At 45.4% G+C, this 22073-nt stretch overlaps 1 protein-coding gene across 1 annotated transcript in view; it reads left to right on the top strand.

Moving 5' to 3' along the window:
• STK32B (serine/threonine kinase 32B) overlaps positions 1–22073 on the top strand; it is a 182542-nt gene that overhangs the window by 28974 nt on the left and 131495 nt on the right. Inside the window, exon 2 of the mRNA XM_075260817.1 lies at positions 21852–21907. Within this exon, the coding sequence (XP_075116918.1) occupies positions 21852–21907 (56 nt within the window). The remainder of the gene's footprint in view (positions 1–21851; positions 21908–22073) is intronic.

Below are 22073 nucleotides of genomic sequence, written 5' to 3'. Positions count from 1 at the left end.
TGGGCCCAGGCATGGTCGTTTGTGATAACGGCCGGAACCTGGTAGCAGCTCTGGAGCTTGCCGGACTCCAACATGTTCCATGCCTGGCCCACGTCTTCAACCTAGTGGTGCAACGTTTCCTAAAGAGCTACCCCAATGTTCCAGAGCTACTGGTGAAAGTGCGGCAGGGACAGGCTAGGATAGGAAGGAGAAGACAACCAACAGTTCTTATAAGAGCTAAATTCCAGGGAGAAGCTTGTCAGTGTAACGTGGCACTGACGGGCTCAATCGCCGCAACCCAGCTTTCCCAGGATCCTGAATGGAATACACTGTCAGTGTATTCCCGTATACCCGATATATACCCCCGATACCCGTTCCAACGGTGTGCCCCCCCACCTTCACCCCAGAAATACCCTGCAAGTCCCCTAGCAATAGAATTGGGGCTATATACACCCACTATTTTTGCTACTGCCATATAGTGCCATTGTCTCACTGGGAATTCAAAGAATATATTGGGCTTACATATAACTTCAATTCCAGGGAGAAGCTTGTCAGTGTAACGTGGCACTGACGGGCTCAATCGCCGCAACCCAGCTTTCCCAGGATCCTGAATGGAATACACTGACAGTGTATTTCCGTATACCCGATATATACCCCCGATACCCGTTCCAACGGTGTGCCCCCCCACCTTCACCCCAGAAATACACTGCAAGTCCCCTAGCAATAGAATTGGGGCTATATACACCCACTATTTTTGCTACTGGTATATAGTGCCATTGTCTGACTGGGAATTCAAAGAATATATTGGGGTTATAAATACCCTCATTTCTTGCTACTGGTATATAGTGCCATTGTCTGACTGGGAATTCAAAGAATATATTGGGGTTACAAATACCCTCATTTCTTGCTACTGCCATATAGTGCCAGTTTCTGACTGGTAATTCAAAGAGTATATTGGGGTTATAAATACCCTCATTTCTTGCTACTGGTACATAGTGCCATTGTCTGACTGGGAATTCAAAGAATATATTGGGGTTACAAATACCCTCATTTCTTGCTACTGCTATATAGTGCCATTGTCTGACTGGGAATTCAAAGAATATATTGGGGTTACGTGCACCCACAATTTTTGCTACTGGTATATAGTGCCATTGTCTCACTGGGAATTCAAAGAATACATTGGGGTTACAAATACCCTCATTTCTTGCTACTGGTATATAGTGCCATTGTCTGACTGGGAATTCAAAGAATATATTGGGGTTACAAATACCCTCATTTCTTGCTACTGCTATATAGTGCCATTGTCTGACTGGGAATTCAAAGAATATATTGGGGTTACAAATACCCTCATTTCTTGCTACTGGTATATAGTGCCATTGTCTGACTGGGAATTCAAAGAATATATTGGGGTTATAAATACCCTCATTTCTTGCTACTGGTATATAGTGCCATTGTCTGACTGGGAATTCAAAGAATATATTGGGGTTATAAATACCCTCATTTCTTGCTACTGGTATATAGTGCCATTGTCTGACTGGGAATTCAAAGAATATATTGGGGTTACAAAAACCCTCATTTCTTGCTACTGCCATATAGTGCCAGTTTCTGACTGGTAATTCAAAGAATATATTGGGGTTACGTGCACCCACAATTTTTGCTACTGGTATATAGTGCCATTGTCTGACTGGGAATTCAAAGAATATATTGGGGTTACAAATACCCTCATTTCTTGCTACTGGTATATAGTGCCATTGTCTGACTGGGAATTCAAAGAATATATTGGGGTTACAAATACCCTCATTTCTTGCTACTGCCATATAGTGCCAGTTTCTGACTGGTAATTCAAAGAATATATTGGGGTTACGTGCACCCACAATTTTTGCTACTGGTATATAGTGCCATTGTCTGACTGGGAATTCAAAGAATATATTGGGGTTACAAATACCCTCATTTCTTGCTACTGGTATATAGTGCCATTGTCTGACTGGGAATTCAAAGAATATATTGGGGTTACAAATACCCTCATTTCTTGCTACTGCCATATAGTGCCAGTTTCTGACTGGTAATTCAAAGAATATATTGGGGTTACGTGCACCCACAATTTTTGCTACTGGTATATAGTGCCATTGTCTGACTGGGAATTCAAAGAATATATTGGGGTTACAAATACCCTCATTTCTTGCTACTGGTATATAGTGCCATTGTCTGACTGGGAATTCAAAGAATATATTGGGGTTACAAATACCCTCATTTCTTGCTACTGGTATATAGTGCCATTGTCTGACTGGGAATTCAAAGAATATATTGGGGTTATAAATACCCTCATTTCTTGCTACTGCCATATAGTGCCAGTTTCTGACTGGTAATTCAAAGAATATATTGGGGTTATAAATACCCTCATTTCTTGCTACTGGTATATAGTGCCATTGTCTGACTGGGAATTCAAAGAATATATTGGGGTTACAAATACCCTCATTTCTTGTTACTGCCATATAGTGCCAGTTTCTGACTGGTAATTCAAAGAATATATTGGGGTTACGTGCACCCACAATTTTTGCTACTGGTATATAGTGCCATTGTCTGACTGGGAATTCAAAGAATATATTGGGGTTACAAATACCCTCATTTCTTGCTACTGGTATATAGTGCCATTGTCTGACTGGGAATTCAAAGAATATATTGGGGTTACAAATACCCTCATTTCTTGCTACTGCCATATAGTGCCAGTTTCTGACTGGTAATTCAAAGAATATATTGGGGTTATAAATACCCTCATTTCTTGCTACTGGTATATAGTGCCATTGTCTGACTGGGAATTCAAAGAATATATTGGGGTTATAAATACCCTCATTTCTTGCTACTGCCATATAGTGCCATTGTCTGACTGGGAATTCAAAGAATATATTGGGGTTACAAATACCCTCATTTCTTGCTACTGCCATAGAGTGCCAGTTTCTGACTGGTAATTCAAAGAATATATTGGGGTTACGTGCACCCACAATTTTTGCTACTGGTATATAGTGCCATTGTCTGACTGGGAATTCAAAGAATATATTGGGGTTACAAATACCCTCATTTCTTGCTACTGGTATATAGTGCCATTGTCTGACTGGGAATTCAAAGAATATATTGGGGTTACAAATACCCTCATTTCTTGCTACTGCCATATAGTGCCAGTTTCTGACTGGTAATTCAAAGAATATATTGGGGTTATAAATACCCTCATTTCTTGCTACTGGTATATAGTGCCATTGTCTGACTGGGAATTCAAAGAATATATTGGGGTTATAAATACCCTCATTTCTTGCTACTGCCATATAGTGCCAGTTTCTGACTGGGAATTCAAAGAATATATTGGGGTTACGTGCACCCACAATTTTTGCTACTGGTATATAGTGCCAATTTCTAACTGGGAATTCAAAATGCGCAAGGCTCCCGGAAAGGGACGTGGACGAGGCCGTGGGCGAGGTCGGGGGAATGGTTCTGGGGATCAAGGTAGCAGTGAAGCCACAGGGTGTCCCGTGCCTACTCCTTTGGGGCAGCAAGCATTGCGCCACTCCACAGTGCCAGGGTTGCTTGCCACATTAACTAAACTGCAGGGTACAAACCTTAGTAGGCCCGAGAACCAGGAACAGGTCTTGCAATGGCTGTCAGAGAACGCTTACAGCACATTGTCCAGCAGCCAGTCAGACTCTGCCTCCTCTCCTCCTATTACCCAACAGTCTTGTCCTCCTTCCTCCCAAAATTCCCAAGCTTCACAGAACAATAACCCCAACTGTCCCTGCTCCCCAGAGCTGTTCTCCGCTCCTTTCATTGTCCCTCAACCTGCCTCTCCACGTCACGATTCCACGAACCTAACAGAGGAGCATCTGTGTCCAGATGCTCAAACACTAGAGTCTCCTCCATCTCCGTTCGATTTGGTGGTGGATGACCAGCAACTCACCCTCATCGACGATGATGTGACGCAGTTGCCGTCAGGGCATCCAGTTGACCGGCGCATTGTGCGGGAGGAGGAGATGAGACAGGAGTTGGAAGAGGAAGTGGTGGATGATGAGGACACTGACCCGACCTGGACAGGGGGGATGTCAAGCGGGGAAAGTAGTGTGGATGTTGAGGCAGGTGCAGCACCAAAAAGGGTAGCTAGAGGCAGAGGCAGAGGTCAGCAGCTTAGGCGAAGCCAGGCCACACCCGGAATCTCCCAAGATGTTCCAGTTCGTACCCAGCCCCGAAAAACTCCCACCTCGAGGGCACGTTTCTCGAAGGTGTGGAGTTTTTTCAAGGAATGCGCCGAGGACAGATATAGTGTTGTCTGCACAATTTGCCTCTCGAAATTGATTAGGGGCTCTGAGAAGAGCAACCTGTCCACCACTTCAATGCGACGTCATTTGGAATCCAAGCACTGGAATCAGTGGCAGGCAGCAACGGCAGGACAAAGGCCGCCTGCCGTTCACGCCACTGCCACTGCCTCTGCCACTGCCTCTGCCTCTGCCACTGCCACTGCTGACTGTGCTGGCGATGCACTCCAGAGGACGAGCCAGGACACCACTTCATCTGCCTCCGCCACTTTGTTGACTTCTCCCTCATCCTCCCCTGTTCCTGTCTTATCTCCTTCTCCTGCACCATCAAAGGCACCATCAGGCGCTTCTTTACAACAACCCACCATCTCTCAGACATTGGAGCGGCGGCAGAAATACACTGCTAACCACCCACACGCGCAAGCCTTGAACGCCAACATCGCTAAACTGCTGGCCCAGGAGATGTTGGCGTTCCGGCTTGTTGAAACTCCCGCCTTCCTGGACCTGATGGCAACTGCGGCACCTCGCTATGCCGTCCCTAGCCGTCACTACTTCTCCCGGTGTGCCGTCCCCGCCTTGCACCAGCACGTGTCACTCAACATCAGGCGGGCCCTTAGTTCCGCGCTTTGCACAAAGGTCCACTTGACCACCGACGCGTGGACAAGTGCATGCGGACAGGGACGCTACATTTCACTGACGGCACACTGGGTGAATGTAGTTGAGGCTGGGACTGCTTCCCAAACTGGCCCGATGTACCTCGTCTCCCCGCCTAACATTCCTGGCAGGGACACGAGAAGAACACCCCCCTCCTCCTCCTCCTCTACCGCCTCCTCCTCCGCCACCGCCTCCTCCTCCGCTGTTAGATTGACCCCAGCTACGAGTTGGAAACGTTGCAGCACTGGCGTTGGTAGACGTCAGCAGGCTGTGCTGAAGCTGATCAGCTTGGGGGACAGACAGCACACTGCCTCCAAGGTGAGGGATGCCCTCCTCGATGAGACGGCAATATGGTTTGAGCCGCTGCACCTGGGCCCAGGAATGGTCGTTTGTGATAACGGCCGGAACCTGGTAGCAGCTCTGGAGCTTGCCGGACTCCAACATGTTCCATGCCTGGCCCACGTCTTCAACCTAGTGGTGCAACGTTTCCTAAAGAGCTACCCCAATGTTCCAGAGCTACTGGTGAAAGTGCGGCGCATGTGCGCCCACTTTCGCAAGTCGACAGTAGCCGCTGCTAGCTTAAAATCTCTCCAGCAACGCCTGCATGTGCCACAACACCGGCTTTTGTGCGACGTCCCCACACGCTGGAACTCAACGTTTCAGATGTTGAATAGAGTGGTTGAGCAGCAGAGACCTTTGATGGAATACCAGCTACAAAACCCTAGGGTGCCACAAAGTCAGCTGCCTCAGTTTCACATCCATGAGTGGCCATGGATGAGAGACCTTTGTGACATCCTACGGGTCTTTGAGGAGTCCACAAGGAGGGTGAGCTCTGAGGATGCGATGGTGAGCCTTACAATCCCGCTCTTGTGTGTTCTGAGAGAATCCCTGATTGACATCAGGGATAACTCAGATCACACAGAGGAGTTAGGGATAGCATCCGATCCGTCACAGCTGGAGAGTAGGCCCACACATCTGTCCGCTTCACTGCGTTTAATGGAGGAGGAGGAGGAGGAGGAGGAAGAAGAGTTGTCCGATGATGTGATGGTGATACAGGAGGCTTCCGGGCAACTTCAAATCGTCCCATTGTTGCAGCGTGGATGGGTAGACATGGAGGATGAGGAGGAAATGGAGATTGAACTTTCCGGTGGGGCCAGAGGAGTCATGCCAACTAACACTGTGGCAGACATGGCTGAGTTCATGTTGGGGTGCTTTACAACCGACAAGCGTATTGTCAAAATCATGGAGGACAACCAGTACTGGATCTTTGCTATCCTTGACCCCCGGTATAAAAACAACATCTCGTCTTTTATTCCGGTAGAGGGGAGGGCCAATCGCATCAATGCTTGCCACAGGCAATTGGTGCAGAATATGATGGAGATGTTTCCAGCATGTGACGTTGGCGGCAGGGAGGGCAGTTCCTCCAGTAGGCAACCAAGTTCTCACCGGTCCACACAAACGAGGGGCACACTGTCTAAGGTCTGGGACACCTTGATGGCACCCCCTCGCCAAAGTGCCTCCACGGAGGGTCCTAGTGTCACCAGGCGTGAGAAGTATAGGCGCATGTTGCGGGAATACCTTTCCGACCACAGCCCTGTCCTCTCCGACCCCTCTGCGCCCTACACGTATTGGGTGTCGAAGTTGGACCTGTGGCTTGAACTTGCCCTATATGCCTTGGAGGTGCTGTCCTGTCCTGCCGCCAGCGTCCTATCTGAGAGGGTGTTCAGTGCAGCCGGTGGCATCATCACTGACAAGCGCACCCGTCTGTCAGCTGAGAGTGCCGACCGGCTCACTTTGATAAAAATGAACCACCACTGGATAGAGCCTTCATTTTTGTGCCCACCTGTGTAAAGCACCCCAACATGAAACTCCATGTCTGTACTCAACCTCTCCAATTCCTCCGCATCCTCATACTCATCCACGATAAGCGTTGCACAATTCTGCTAATACTAGGCTCCCTCCACCCTGATTTCCCCCAACTCTGCTGGTTAGAGGCTCCCTCCACCCTGATTTCCACCAACTCTGCTGGTTAGAGGCTCCCTCCACCCTGCTTTCCCACAACTCTGCTGGTTAGAGGCTCCCTCCACCCTGCTTTCCCACAACTCTGCTGGTTAGAGGCTCCCTCCACCCTGCTTTCCCACAACTCTGCTGGTTAGAGGCTCCCTCCACCCTGCTTTCCCACAACTCTGCTGGTTAGAGGCTCCCTCCACCCTGATTTCCACCAACTCTGCTGGTTAGAGGCTCCCTCCACCCTGCTTTCCCACAACTCTGCTGGTTAGAGGCTCCCTCCACCCTGATTTCCACCAACTCTGCTGGTTAGAGGCTCCCTCCACCATGAATTGGTCCAAACTGGGCTGTTTAGCGGCTCCCTCCACCATGAATTGGTCCAAACTGGGGTTTTTAGAGGCTCCCTCCACCATGAATTGGTCCAAACTGGGCTGTTTAGAGGCTCCCTCCATCATGAATTAGTCCAAACTGGGGTTCTTAGAGGCTCCCTCCACCATGAATTGGTCCAAACTGGGCTGGTTAGAGGCTCCCTCCACCATGAATTGGTCCAAACTGGGGTTTTTAGAGGCTCTCTCCACCATGAATTGGTCCAAACTGGGCTGTTTAGAGGCTCCCTCCATCATGAATTGGTCCAAACTGGGGTTTTTAGAGGCTCCCTCCACCATGAATTGGTCCAAACTGGGCTGGTTAGAGGCTCCCTCCACCATGAATTTGCCCAAACTGGGCTGTTTAGAGGCTCCCTCCACCATGAATTGGTCCAAACTGGGGTTTTTAGAGGCTCCCTCCACCATGAATTGGTCCAAACTGGGGTTTTTAGAGCCTCCCTCCACCATGAATTGGTCCAAACTGGGGTTTTTAGAGGCTCCCTCCACCATGAATTTGCCCAAACTGGGCTGTTTAGAGGCTCCCTCCACCATGAATTTGCCCAAACTGAGCTGTTTAGAGGCTCCCTCCACCATGAATTGGTCCAAACTGGGGTTTTTAGAGGCTCCCTCCACCATGAATTGGTCCAAACTGGGGGTTTTTAGAGGCTCCCTCCACCATGAATTTGCCCAAACTGGGCTGTTTAGAGGCTCCCTCCACCATGAATTGGTCCAAACTGGGGTTTTTAGAGGCTCCCTCCACTATGAATTGGTCCAAACTGGGGTTTTTAGAGGCTCCCTCCACCATGAATTTGCCCAAACTGGGCTGTTTAGAGGCTCCCTCCACCATGAATTTGCCCAAACTGGGCTGTTTAGAGGCTCCCTCCACCATGAATTGGTCCAAACTGGGGTTTTTAGAGGCTCCCTCCACCATGAATTGGTCCAAACTGGGGGTTTTTAGAGGCTCCCTCCACCATGAATTTGCCCAAACTGGGCTGTTTAGAGGCTCCCTCCACCATGAATTGGTCCAAACTGGGGTTTTTAGAGGCTCCCTCCACCATGAATTGGTCCAAACTGGGCTGTTTAGAGGCTCCCTCCACCATGAATTGGTCCAAACTGGGGTTTTTAGAGGCTCCCTCCACCATGAATTGGTCCAAACTGGGGTTTTTAGAGGCTCCCTCCACCATGAATTTGCCCAAACTAGGCTGTTTAGAGGCTCCCTCCACCATGAATTTGCCCAAACTGAGCTGTTTAGAGGCTCCCTCCACCATGAATTGGTCCAAACTGGGGTTTTTAGAGGCTCCCTCCACCATGAATTGGTCCAAACTGGGCTGGTTAGAGGCTCCCTCCACCATGAATTTGCCCAAACTGGGCTGTTTAGAGGCTCCCTCCATCATGAATTGGTCCAAACTGGGGTTTTTAGAGGCTCCCTCCACCATGAATTGGTCCAAACTGGGGTTTTTAGAGGCTCCCTCCACCATGAATTGGTCCAAACTGGGGTTTTTAGAGGCTCCCTCCACCATGAATTTGCCCAAACTGGGCTGTTTAGAGGCTCCCTCCACCATGAATTTGCCCAAACTGGGCTGTTTAGAGGCTCCCTCCACCATGAATTGGTCCAAACTGGGGTTTTTAGAGGCTCCCTCCACCATGAATTGGTCCAAACTGGGGGTTTTTAGAGGCTCCCTCCACCATGAATTTGCCCAAACTGGGCTGTTTAGAGGCTCCCTCCATCATGAATTGGTCCAAACTGGGGTTTTTAGAGGCTCCCTCCACCATGAATTGGTCCAAACTGGGGTTTTTAGAGGCTCCCTCCACCATGAATTGGTCCAAACTGGGGTTTTTAGAGGCTCCCTCCACCATGAATTTGCCCAAACTCTGCTGGTTAGAGGCTCAATCCACCCTGATTTTCAAAACAAATGTTGGTGCCAACCTCAACTTACTACAAGGGCCAAATTCACTGCTGGTGACAAGCTCTCCTCACTGCAAGTGCCAAATACACATGTTTCAAGGTGTTTTCCTACTGTCAGAGAGGTGGTATTGAGTGTGTAAAGTGTGTAGTTGTTAGGCTGTGATGTTGGGGTAATAGAGGGTCTTTGGTGTGTTAGATGCCCCCAGACATGCTTCCCCTGCTGTCCCAGTGTCATTCCAGAGGTGTTGGCATCATTTCCTGGGGTGTCATAGTGGACTTGGTGACCCTCCAGACACGGATTTGGGTTTCCCCCTTAACGAGTATCTGTTCCCCATAGACTATAATGGGGTTCGAAACCCGTTCGAACACACGAACATTGAGCGGCTGTTCGAATCGAATTTCGAACCTCGAACATTTTAGTGTTCGCTCATCTCTAGTCATTACCAGTCCATAAGGACTTGTTGATGATTTAATTTCTCAAATTCACCTGCAGGTTTCCTTGTAAAGGGATGTCCACTCCTCTTCAGATGCTATGTAAGGGTCAAATCTGCTCCAAATTCCTTCCTGAATCGTCGTCCCATTTTATTCAATGGGAGACAAAGACTAAAGCAGGATGGTAAAAAAATAAGCTTCCTGCTCAGTCTTACAGTGGATTCTGCTGATTTAGCTGCAGAACCCACATGGGTTATCCACAGATTAGCCCCATTCATCTGAGGCTAAAATGCCAAAGTTCTGCATCGACTTTTTGCCATAGGAACCACAGGGCAAGAACATGGAGAGGAATTTGACATGGAAGAATCTTAGAGTATATGGTTATGGGCCCTTAGGGTATATGGATGTCATTAAGGACCATCCAAGGACCAGTGCTGGTCACAAATCCATTTGAATGGATTCTGTGTAATACTTTATTTGCCCTGCAGATCATGGCTAATCAATAACCCAACTTGCTACAATACTTATTGCTATAAGGACACCCCTGGTCACTGATGTTGCTTGCTTTGGAATAGGGGTCACCCACTCAGTTTACTTTTATGACTTGCTACCAATCATCATAGCCTGTAACGTCTCTGCATGTTTGGGTCTCTGCACCACCCTCCGCTCACACGCTGCGGCACAGGAGGCATCTTCAGTTTGATTCCTTGCTTAACATTCTTGTTGCTCTGTCTGAACACTGCTCTATTACCTCTTCTCTGTAATTAATTTCCAGCACACCTATCTTCTGCACCTTGTTTCCCTCCACTCCTCTAACAGTTAATTTTAGCCATACCTGTGTGATTGACAGCTTATCCATCAATCAAGCCTGGGACGGGTTTTGGATTTCTTATAAACAGGTTATCAGCCCACACAGGTTTGCTGGCTATTGTGACTCTTCCTTACTAAGCACTTCTCTTGCTATTGTATTGTATTGCATTTTATTTACTGACTTCTGACCTTTGGCTTTCCTTGTTACTACTTTTTTACTTTTGGATTTTGGTTTGGTACTGCTTAGTCTCTCTGGTTTGACCTCGGCTTGTTGACTCTGCTTCTGTGTTGTCTTGCCCTTTTCTGTGTACACTTATTCAGAGAAGGGACTGTCGCCAAGTTGTCCCTGTCATTAGGACAGTTGAGGCAAGTAGGCAGGGACAGGGACTGGGTCAAGTTTAGGACTGTCTCTGACTTTACCTTCCTACCTGGTTCAGCTGCAGCACTGAGGAATTACACAACTAGCAATTCCCTTACATAGCTGACAATGTACAACCCTACTTTGTAATTTTTATAGGTTATAGAAAATTATTCTTGGGCAAACCCCATTTTGCATCATTTTCTGTTAATTGAAAGCAAATGTATACATATCCATTGTGATGTCCAACATGTTTGCTGATGGCTCCCAGAGTCTGCCCCCCAGGGGTCCATACAGTCTTTGTGTTGCCACAGTACATGTGAACAGATTGTATAAATGTAATTTCTGGTTATTATTTGACTCAGTAGCTATTCAGACCAAATACATTTCATGTGAATGAAAACTTAATGGGCAGCCACTGCGAGACATTATGGATTATTCACTTTTATGTTGAGCGGAAGCCTCACATTGACTTAATTGAATTGTTCTGTATCCATTGAGTTCTCTTTGTATACAGTACAGCATGCATTGTGTTTAGTTATTATCAGCATGTAGGAAAAGCAAACACATATTTTCCATTTAGACTCGGAGGCTACGAAAGATTAAAATTCATGACACTGCCCATTACATACAGAGCTGAGGTTCTCTATCAAAGGACCAATCCCACCGGTTATTATATAAAGACTATAGAGAGTCAGATAATTACTGCTATGTTTGGTAATGCTTTGGATTAGATATGTATTCAGAAAAAATACTGCTGGTCTGAATAGTCCACTATAATCTACAAGTAGGTTTTTTTTAAAAATTGGCAAAAATTGGCTAAATGAATCAAGTTGCTGTTGAAAGTTGCACATTTTTGTTAAGATCGTTTTTGATTAAAAAAGTTGTTATGCCCTCACCTCTTTTCAGAAAAGTAGGTGGGGCATGGATATGGCTTATAGGAAAGGGTCATGGCCCTACAGGTTCACAATCATCTACACATTATTGCGCCAATTGAAACAAAACAAAACTAATCACCCCAAATGCCTGATATTAATAAGCATAGTAACTCCAGTAGGTCTTGTGTACCTGTGTTTTCTTTTTTTAGTTTCACTCTCCTGGAGCTTCTTCTGCTTCTTCTCTTGTGTGCAGGACGGCAGGAGCTTGGCAGGGGTCCATTTTCTGTATAGGGATAAGCCCCTGGGCAACCTCTCCCGGGCGCCAATCATTATACTAGGAGGTCCGTATAGACCCCCGAGTGTAATGATAGCAGCGGTAGCCGCTAATGTCCCAGGCCCTGTGGCAGCTGCCTCTGCAGCTATGGCGGTTGTTACGCCACTGTGTGGGGGCTAGTAAAGGGGATACCCTGTGGGGCCCACTAAAGGGGGCAATATGTCATATGGGGACCAGCAAAGGGGTAATATACTGTGGGGGCCAGTAAAGGGGGAATTATAATATATGGGAGCCAGTAAAGGGGCTAATATAATGTGTAGGCCAGTAAAGGGATTGTTATACTGTATAGGGGCCAGTAAAAGGGGTAATATACTGAATATACTGTGAGGACCCGTAAATTTATACTGGGTGGGGTCAATCTACAAATGAGAGAAGTACCAAAAGGTTGTGCATGTGGCCTAAAAGATCAATTTTGGAAGCCCCCAGAGATCATTTTGTTTGGGGTCCCTGCACCACACATTGCACCCATAGTGTTCTGTGGCTTCCAGTTGTAGTCATGGTTTTTATAGATTATTGTAGACGCTTTTTACTGTGTGTGTGTGTGGGGGGGGGGGGGGACCTTTTTATAATTTGCCTCATAGGGGCTTCTTTTAATAACATGACCCCGTTAGTCTCTGTGAAGCGTATTACTTGATCTCCAGGTTGACCTTACCTTAGGATTTGACCTTATTTGATAGAATCATCAATCACGTCTTGATTCCTGTATTGAACTTCCCCTTGCTGACCTTGTTTCTAGGTTTGACTTTTGACTTCTGTAGATTCATGTCTTTGGGTCTCACGGGTGCAGTTGGGTTTATATTAATGGTTATTGGTTTGTTAATAACTCACATATAGTAATAGTGTTGTGCTACAAAGTCCTCTGAAAACATAGCCTTCTTCCAAGACTGGAAATACAAGGATGTGAAAGGATTTTAGGGTGATCAAAGAAGGACAAGTGATGTCAGACTAAGGTGTGGAGTTATCTATGAAGTGTGTGTGACAATATCAAACTAAGGTTCCTTTGGTCCATTACATAAAATTATTTTGGGGGACCCTCTCCAATAACCCTTAGGGTATAGACCATAGTACCTTTCAAATATGGATGAGCCACTATTGTGTTAGAGCCTTGGCCTACAGGTGTACAGTGGGGCAAAAAAGTATTTAGTCAGTCACCAATAGTGCAAGTTCCACCACTTAAGAAGATGAGAGGCGTCTGTAATTTACATCATAGACCTCAACTATGAGAGACAAAATGAGAAAACAAATCCAGAAAATCACATTGTCTGATTTTGTAAGAATTTATTTGCAAATTATGGTGGAAAATAAGTATTTGGTCACCTACAAGCAATCAAGATTTCTGGCTCTCACAGACCTGTAACTTCTTCTTTAAGAGTCTCCTCTTTCCTCCACTCATTACCTGTAGTAATGGCACCTGTTTAAACTTGTTATCACTATAAAAAGACACCTGTGCACACCCTCAAACAGTCAGACTCCAAACTCCACTATGGTGAAGACCAAAGAGCTGTCAAAGGACACCAGAAACAAAATTATAGCCCTGCACCAGGCTGGGAAGACTGAATCTGCAATAAGCAACCAGCTTGGATTGAAGAAATCAACTGTGGGAGCAATAATTAGAAAATGGAAGACATACAAGACCACTGATAATCTCCCTCGATCTGGGGCTCCATGCAAAATCTCACCCCGTGGGGTCAAAATGATCACAAGAACGGTGAGCAAAAATCCCAGAACCACACGGGGGGACCTAGTGAATGAACTGCAGAGAGCTGGGACCAATGTAACAAAGCCTACCATCAGTAACACACTACGCCGCCAGGGACTCAGACCCTGCAGTGCCAGACGTGTCCCACTGCTTAAGCCAGTACATGTCCGGGCCCGTCTGAAGTTTGCTAGAGAGCATTTGGATGATCCAGAAGAGTATTGGGAGAATGTCCTATGGTCTGATGAAACCAAATTGGAACTGTTTGGTAGAAACACCACTTTACGTGTTTGGAGGAAAAAGAATACTGAGTTGCATCCATCAAACACCATACCTACTGTAAAGCATGGGGGTGGAAACATCATGCTTTGGGGCTGTTTCTCTGCAAAGGGGCCAGGACGACTGATCCGGGTACATGAAAGAATGACTGGGGCCATGTATCGTGAGATTTTGAGTTCAAACCTCCTTCCATCAGCAAGGGCATTGAAGATGAAACGTGGCTGGGTCTTTCAACATGACAATGATCCAAAGCACACCGCCAGGGCAACGAAGGAGTGGCTTTGTAAGAAGCATTTCAAGGTCCTGGAGTGGCCTAGCCAGTCTCCAGATCTCAACCCTATAGAAAACCTTTGGAGGGAGTTGAAAGTCCGTGTTGCCAAGCGACAGCCCCAAAACATCACTGCTCTAGAGGAGATCTGCATGGAGGAATGGGCCAACATACCAACAACAGTGTGTGCCAACCTTGTGAAGACTTACAGAAAATGTTTGACCTCTGTCATTGCCAACAAAGGATATATAACAAAGTATTGAGATGAAATTTTGTTACTGACCAAATACTTATTTTCCACCAATATTTTCAAATAAATTCTTACAAAATCAGATAATGTGATTTTCTGGATTTGTTTTCTCATTTTGTCTCTCATAGTTGAGGTCTACCTATGATGTAAATTACAGACGCCTCTCATCTTTTTAAGTGGTGGAACTTGCACTATTGGTGACTGACTAAATACTTTTTTGCCCCACTGTATCTTCAGTTACTCTGGTGGGCCAGTCTAACACTACTTGGTGATCCCATAGTGAGGAGATATGGTTCTCTGGGTAGGACTAATAATGCCACAGTGAGGGAACAGGGTTTTCATGAAAGGGCTAGTAATATCATAGTTTGAGGGGTATAAGTTATCTATAGAGTGATGTGATACTATAGACTGAAGTAGTGTTCTCATGGACAGTCAAATGATTTTACAGACTCCGTTCATACAGGTTTCCGTTTCCTGCACAAAACTGAGCAGGAGACGGAAACCTGTAGGACTCTTTCAAACCCATTCATTTGAATGGGTTTGAAAGATGTCCGGCCGTGAGCACTGGTAAGCGTTTTATGCTCCCCGCCACAAAACCGTTTTTTTTTTTTAAATCGGACACAGAATCGGACATGCAGTACTCTGTGTCCGGTTTAAAAAAACGCTTTCGCGGTGGAGAGCATAAAATGCTCACCGGCGCTCACGGCCGGACCCGGTCTGACAGCTTTCCGTCCTCTGCATGCAGAAGACGGACAGCTGAGAATGGACTCCGGGCGTAACCTAGCGTAACAGGGCAAAGTTATCTATGAAGTTGTTCACCTCATGGAGTGAGAAGGTGTGGTTATCTGGGAAGGGCTGGTGATGTCACAGAGTGTGGGGGTGGAGTTATATAGGAATGGCTAGTGATGTCACTGACTGAGGGTATGGAGTTATCTAGGAGTTCTGGTGATGTAACTGCTTAACAGGAGGAAGTCTGTCACCAAAACCCAGCATATCGGCTCAGTCTTGACAATGGAGACAATGATTCACATGGGGTAAATATCCCTTTGATCCAGGTGACCCTAATATATCTCTCTGCATGGTTGGGTTGATGTGCTGGTTTTGATGACAGACTCCCTTTAAGAAATTTGTTGACTGGTCTGTAAAGCATGGACTAAGGTCTGGTTCACATCTGAATTCGGTATTCTGTTCAGAGAGTCCGCTTTGAGACCCCCTGAATGGAAACCTATACCCATTAAAAAGCGGTTAGCTAAGAAACCACAGATTATAACCCCACAGATTATAATGGGGTTTCCGCACGGTGTTTGAACGAAACATGCGGGGAGAAAAGGAGTGCAAGCAGCACTGCCAACACTAAGTTTTTCTTGTTGCTGCCTCATAAATAGTCAATCATTGTAACTCACTTTATGAGATTAAAACAAGTCCCCCAAGCAAAAGTCCATCTGAACCAGTCTACTCCCCATGTCACCAATATAGAACAGTCCGTGTACCCTGAAGCCTGGCCATACTTCTAATTACACACATAATAGCTGTCTGTAAGACTCATCTTTTCCGTCCATGTCTTTGTATCTAATCCCTTCCCTGGCTGAAAATGAGAACAATTTCCTTTCCTGCGGCTTCCCTTGGCTTGCAGGAGGATTTACATGCACAGTGAGTTCCCTACGCCGGCTGACAGCGCTGCCACTGATTTGAAGCACATGCCCAGATGATTTGTCAAACTGCTTGCTTAGCTCAACTAAAGGTTTGCCTCCAGCGATTCCTTTGATAGCACATCCTTTGTTTATATACAGTCTAAACTTAACTGGCAGTATTGCTTCATCTCCCCTTGGTCCAGCGCTCCCTATTGATTTTTTTTGTCATTCCCTTCCTACCAGAGATAAAAATGGTTTCGTGACAGCTCTCGTTCTAAATGCCATCATGTTTTCACCTCGTCTACTTGTTGATCATCAATGTCATTCTACCAAGGTCAGCAACCATGACATAATATACATGGCAAATAGCGCGCCAAATATTCTAGTACAAGATATAAATGAAAGAGAGGGAACATGGAACGTGGATCGCACATCATACAAATCAGTGGGAGCACCGCGGCTATCTTCGGCATTCTTATTGAAGTGAATGGAAATGGGGATAAGTCTGTGTCTACTGCCTTAGCCTCAGGTTCAAGTTCTTAGACCTAGTTCACATCTGTGTTTGGGCCATTCCGTTTCCCTGTCTGGATGAAGTATGCAGAGAGAAAAGTCCTGCAAGCAGAACTTTTCTCTCCGCATTTTTCGTGCGGAACCTGTATGAAAACCACATGGACCCCATTATAGTCTATGGGGTCCGTGGGTTTTCTTAGGTAACTGCTTTTTATTATGCAGATAGGATTAAGTTCGGGGGTCTCTAAGCGGACTCCCCGAATGGAAACCCGAAAGCAGATATGAACTGGGCCTTAGGATCAACAAGGTTTTCAATGTGAGACTCTCACCGATCAGCAATTTATCTTCTATCCTAAATATATTTTGTGGCATAAACCCTTTAATTTAGGAATCACCAGTCACCAGAGTTTGGAAATTGACCCAGGAGACCTCATAGTATCATACATGACTTTTCAGGGTAATCTGGGCACTTTCAATTCCGACCAAATTTATTTGGAACAAATCAAGTCCAACAATAACTTGATCATATTGGACCCAAAAATTTTGTGGGATAATTCACTTGTAAATGCAAAATACAAATCATTTAATGGCCAGAAATGTGTTACTCTTCATGTACACACATATGGCAGCTCATCTAAACTCTGGATTTGCAACTGAAGCCACAGGGCCCCACAGGTCCTCCTCAACACTTACTGGTTGCATAAACTTTATTTTTCTCCTTTGTGATTTCCTTTGTTAACTTTTAGTGTGTGCTTTGTAAATGTATTACCCCTGCCCACTGGTGCACTGGAGTGAGAAGATTTATCACAGGAAACCTTCCACCATCAGAAAGGAAAAAATGAACCATTTAATGGCAAAAAATAGCAGTTGGTCATCAGTGTATAGTCAAGGGGGGATTCTGTGGGGGAGGCTGTAGCACAAAAGGGGGCATGAATAATATGTGGGGGCACCAACAGAGGCTGGGAATAATGGGAAGCTATATTTCTGGAGTAAACTGGGGAGTACTGACTATTACTTTTGCTCACAAAAATTGAAAAAACATGAAAAAAAAATAATAATAAAGATTTCTAAAGGCATCCCTGACATAAATGCAGCCTAAAAATGAATGTGCATCCTAAATGGGTACCACGTATGAAGTATGGGTAAATTCATATGAAGACACACAGAGTTTTTTTTCTTACCACTTCTGTATAGGGGCATGTGTCATATTATAGGGGTGCACAAAAATATTCTATAACAATAACTTGGTTGTATATGGATAATAAAATGTAAAAATACATGTAGAAAAATGGCTTATTTTCCTTTCATTCACTTCAAGGCCCGTTTCCCTTTTTTTTTTTTGCCTGTTGACAGACAATGCTCCCAGCCTATGATATAGGTAAAAGCTAACTTGAGTTGGGACTTCTATGCTAATGGGGTTCCTCAGTAGCTCCCAGGGCTAGTGTAACATCTCTGCCCGTTCGGGTCTCTTCGCCACCCTCTGCTCGCGTGCTGCGGCGCAGGAGGTGTGTGCAGTTTTATAATTTGCTTAAAGTTTTTAGTTGCACTGTGTGAACACGGCTCTAGTTCTGTGATTGTATTTGCACCACACCCATCTTCTGCCCTTATTGCCTCTGTCCATTCAGTGGTTAAATTTTTGTCTTGCCCTGTGATTGACAGCTTTCCTTCCTGTCAGGTCCAGGGCGGGTTCTTCCTCCCCTATTTAGTCTTGGCGCACATTCACACTGTTGCCTATTATTGCCCCGTGCTTGCTGGTTTCCCTTGCTGTTTATTTACTTGTATTCTAATCCATGACCTCTGGCTTCCCCTACTGACAATTCTTTTGGACTTCGATTTGGCACTGCATTGCTCGACTGTTATCGAAGCCTGGCTAGCTGACCTCTGTTTGTTGTTGTCTGTCCTGTCTGCGTTTTTGTGTATCACTTATACAGGAAGGGATCGTCTTCGTTGTTGCCGCCTATTACGAAGGATAGGGCCTGGCAATAGGAAGGGAAAGTGGGGGGCTTCAGCTTAGGGCTCACTGTCCCTTGAGCCCCGCCCCAGGGTTTCCAGCAGCTTCTGGGGAATTATCATCTGGCTATTCCCTAACAGCTAACCATATAGCCTAGAGGTTGATTTTGGAGTACAATATAGCATATGTACAAGCGCAATTTCCTTACCCTTCATCTTGGCCTAAAAAGTAATCTGCATTACTCCCAACAGACTGACAGTTTACACAATTTTTTTTTTTTTTTTGTTCTGAGTTGGTCATCTTGTACCACTCATCTCAGAACATCTGGTTAAAGGGGTTGTCCCACGTCGCATACTTACCCGTCTTCGTTCCTCTAAAATCTTCTGTCTTCCGGCTTTGTCTCGTCATTGGTGGGCGGGGTCACATATGCAAAGCCAAGCGGCGAGATGTCGCCGGCCCTGCGTGTGCGCTCATACACCAGTCTACCCTTCACAATGCGAATACAGACCCGACACCCTGCGGGTCTGTATTCGCATTGTGAAGGTTAGACTGGTGTATGAGCTTGCACGCAGGGCCGGCGACATCTCGCCGCTTGGCTTTGCATATGTGACCCCGGAGCGGAACAGCATCGCTTCTGCCGCTGCTGTCTTCATGCAGGGCAGAAGCATAGCGATGTGCCTGTGCCGGCGTCTAACAGTCCCCAGCATCCGCCTATTACAGCGGATGCCGGGGAGTTAGATGCTGGCACAGGTGAAGCCAGCAACATCGCTATGCTTCTGCCCTGCATGAAGCCAGCAGCGGCAGAAGCGATGCTGTTATTCCGCTCCTCCGCCCCCCGCCCCGGAATAGCAGCATCGCTTCTGCCGCTGCTGTCTTCATGCAGGGCAGAAGCATAGCGATGTTGCTGGCTTCACCTGTCCCCCAAAGGGTAAACTAACCCCCCTCCAGGCTGGCTCCCGTGTACTTAGCCCCTCCTCCCTCCCCCCCCTGAGAGCAGGCAGACACATCACTTGACTCAGGAGCAGCTAGGTCAGGGCTGTGGCCACAAAAAAATGAATAAAGTGAGATAGTGGCCAAACAAAGCAGTTTTGCTGAAGCATTGTATTTAGGAAAAGTCTTAAATTCACATTTACAAGCATTATAGATAGGATCCTTGTGACGGGACAACCCCTTTAAGAGCAAAACTAAGGAAGAACACATCTGTAGTCTCTAATATGGGGAGGTATAAGCTCCGTTTTGCAACGTATATGCTCTGAACACCTGATTTTGCAGTCAGTTGCCCAAACAAGTTCATATAAAGAAGGCAAAAACGGAGAAATAACTGACCAATGGGCATTATCATGCTATGAAAGTTGGACTAGCTTGGCCCACAAAAGAAGGTAGTTACTTTAGCCAGCTTTGTTCACTCATTAGGACTTATTCACACATCAGTGTTTTGCATCAATGTTTGTACAGTAAGCCAAAAACAGGAGCTGAGAATAGAGATGAGAAGCAATTGAAATTTTGCCAAATTTACCAAAATTTCCTCCGAATTTGAAACTTTTCAGCTTTGTTTCTAACAAATCGCTCATAATATAAGCCAACTTTTTAATAGTAAAATAGCAAGAGTCCATCTAACTCTCTTGACCTACTTTCAATGACCAAAATAACTTCTAAACCAACTAATGGTAGCTCTAAGCTCTCGAGGGATTTGCTGGTCGATAGAGGAGACCACATAGAGATATGGAATATTGGACAGATTTGCACTTGTCTTTTTGACTCCTGATTTTGGCTCAGAAACACTGAAATGTGAATAAGGTCTTATTTATTCATCATAGTACATTCTACATCCTAAAATTTGGTACAATCCTATTACTGGAGCTGATGTGCCAGTTGAGGTGAAGGCACAGGGGAAGAAGGATACTTAAGAATATTCTGCTTTTCTATAAACTTTAATGTGCCCGATGGGAATAGAGCTTTAACTTTATCTTCAAGCAAAATATTGCAGCTTATCTAAGCTGGAGACGTAGAAGATAAGTCGGGTTTTATCTGTTACGGTGGTGTTCGCTCCTCCTTCTGGCAAATCTCTTGTCAGTTCATCTCAGACCAAATCTTGGAACATCTAAACACACAATAAACGGGTTTACCAAGATTTTTTTCTGTGCGAAGGCCTAGAAGCCATAAGATCAAATTCACACTAACAGGATAGTCAGTCCTAAATATATTGGAGAACATTTAGGAAAAGAGATCAAATTGCAATCCCAAGATGCGAACAGGGCACGCTACATATTCTGTTTTTCGAATGCAGGTTGAACATATTATTGGTTCGACTTTCAATTTCCGTCTGGCTTCTTTTCTTTTATCAAAATAAGTTCCGTTATCGCCATCTTTCATTTTACCATTGTCATTTCTTGTAATCTTCACCTTCCATTACTCATTTTTAGAATTTCTCTGTTGACATAGTTCTATAAGTTGCGAGACAAGATAATATATTGAAAAACTTCAAAAGTTTTTTGCAGGGCTGAATGGAAAAAAAAGAAGCTCCAACATTTGTTTTTTTGTGTTTTGTGTTTTTCTGGAATTCAATAAGCGGTAAAAATGAGATGTTACATTTATTAAGACATCATAGTGGCTTTATGACACTTGATTTCTAGATTCGAATCTGACCAAGGACAACATCTGCAAGGAGTTTGTATGTTCTTGCTGTGTTTGCGTGGGTTTCCTCCGAAACTCCAAAGACATACTGATAGGGAACATAGATTGTGAGTCCTATACGAGACAGTGATTGAGGGAACATAAACAACAATGGTACTTACCCCTACTGCGCTCCGGCAGGCTTCGGGCCTGTTTAGTGACGTCTCAGATATCACGTGAACCAGACCTGTGTCATTAAGCGTTATTGAGGAAGCAGCACCTTTCTCTCTGCATTTTTAATGTAGAAACCGAGTGGAAACCACATGGACCCCATTACAGTCTATGGGGTCTGCGGGTTTCTTTAGGTCGCTGCTTTTTTAAGTGGATTAGTTTTCTGTTCGGGGGGTTCGCAAGCAGATTCCCTGAATAGAAACCCATGCGCAGATGTGAACCAGGCCTTATAGAGAACTTGCTTTGTTTCACTTTGCACATATCATAGAATTCATAATGCAATAGTATTATAATATTTAGGGTAATATACATAGATGTTACAAAGACTGTTCTATTTTTCTTGTATTATTCGTGTAGGGCTGAAACATTTTTTCTGATCTCAATGTTGTTTTTGTCTCTTTCAGTTAATTTTGACCACTTCCAGATATTACGAGCTATTGGGAAAGGGAGTTTTGGAAAGGTAAGTTGCTCCATGTACTTTGTGAGTATGGCTGGGGGCAATTGTGACACTTTCATTTAATAGAGTTGTCCAGGATGAGAATACTGATGGCCTATTATAAGGGTAGATCATCAATATTAGACTGGTGTGGGTCAACTTCTTGGCACCCCTACCGATCAGATGTTTG

This window comes from Leptodactylus fuscus, chromosome 1, assembly GCF_031893055.1.
Source record: "Leptodactylus fuscus isolate aLepFus1 chromosome 1, aLepFus1.hap2, whole genome shotgun sequence".
In the NCBI taxonomy this organism is placed as follows: domain Eukaryota; kingdom Metazoa; phylum Chordata; class Amphibia; order Anura; family Leptodactylidae; genus Leptodactylus; species Leptodactylus fuscus.
This window is presented reverse-complemented; position numbering and strand designations above follow the sequence as displayed.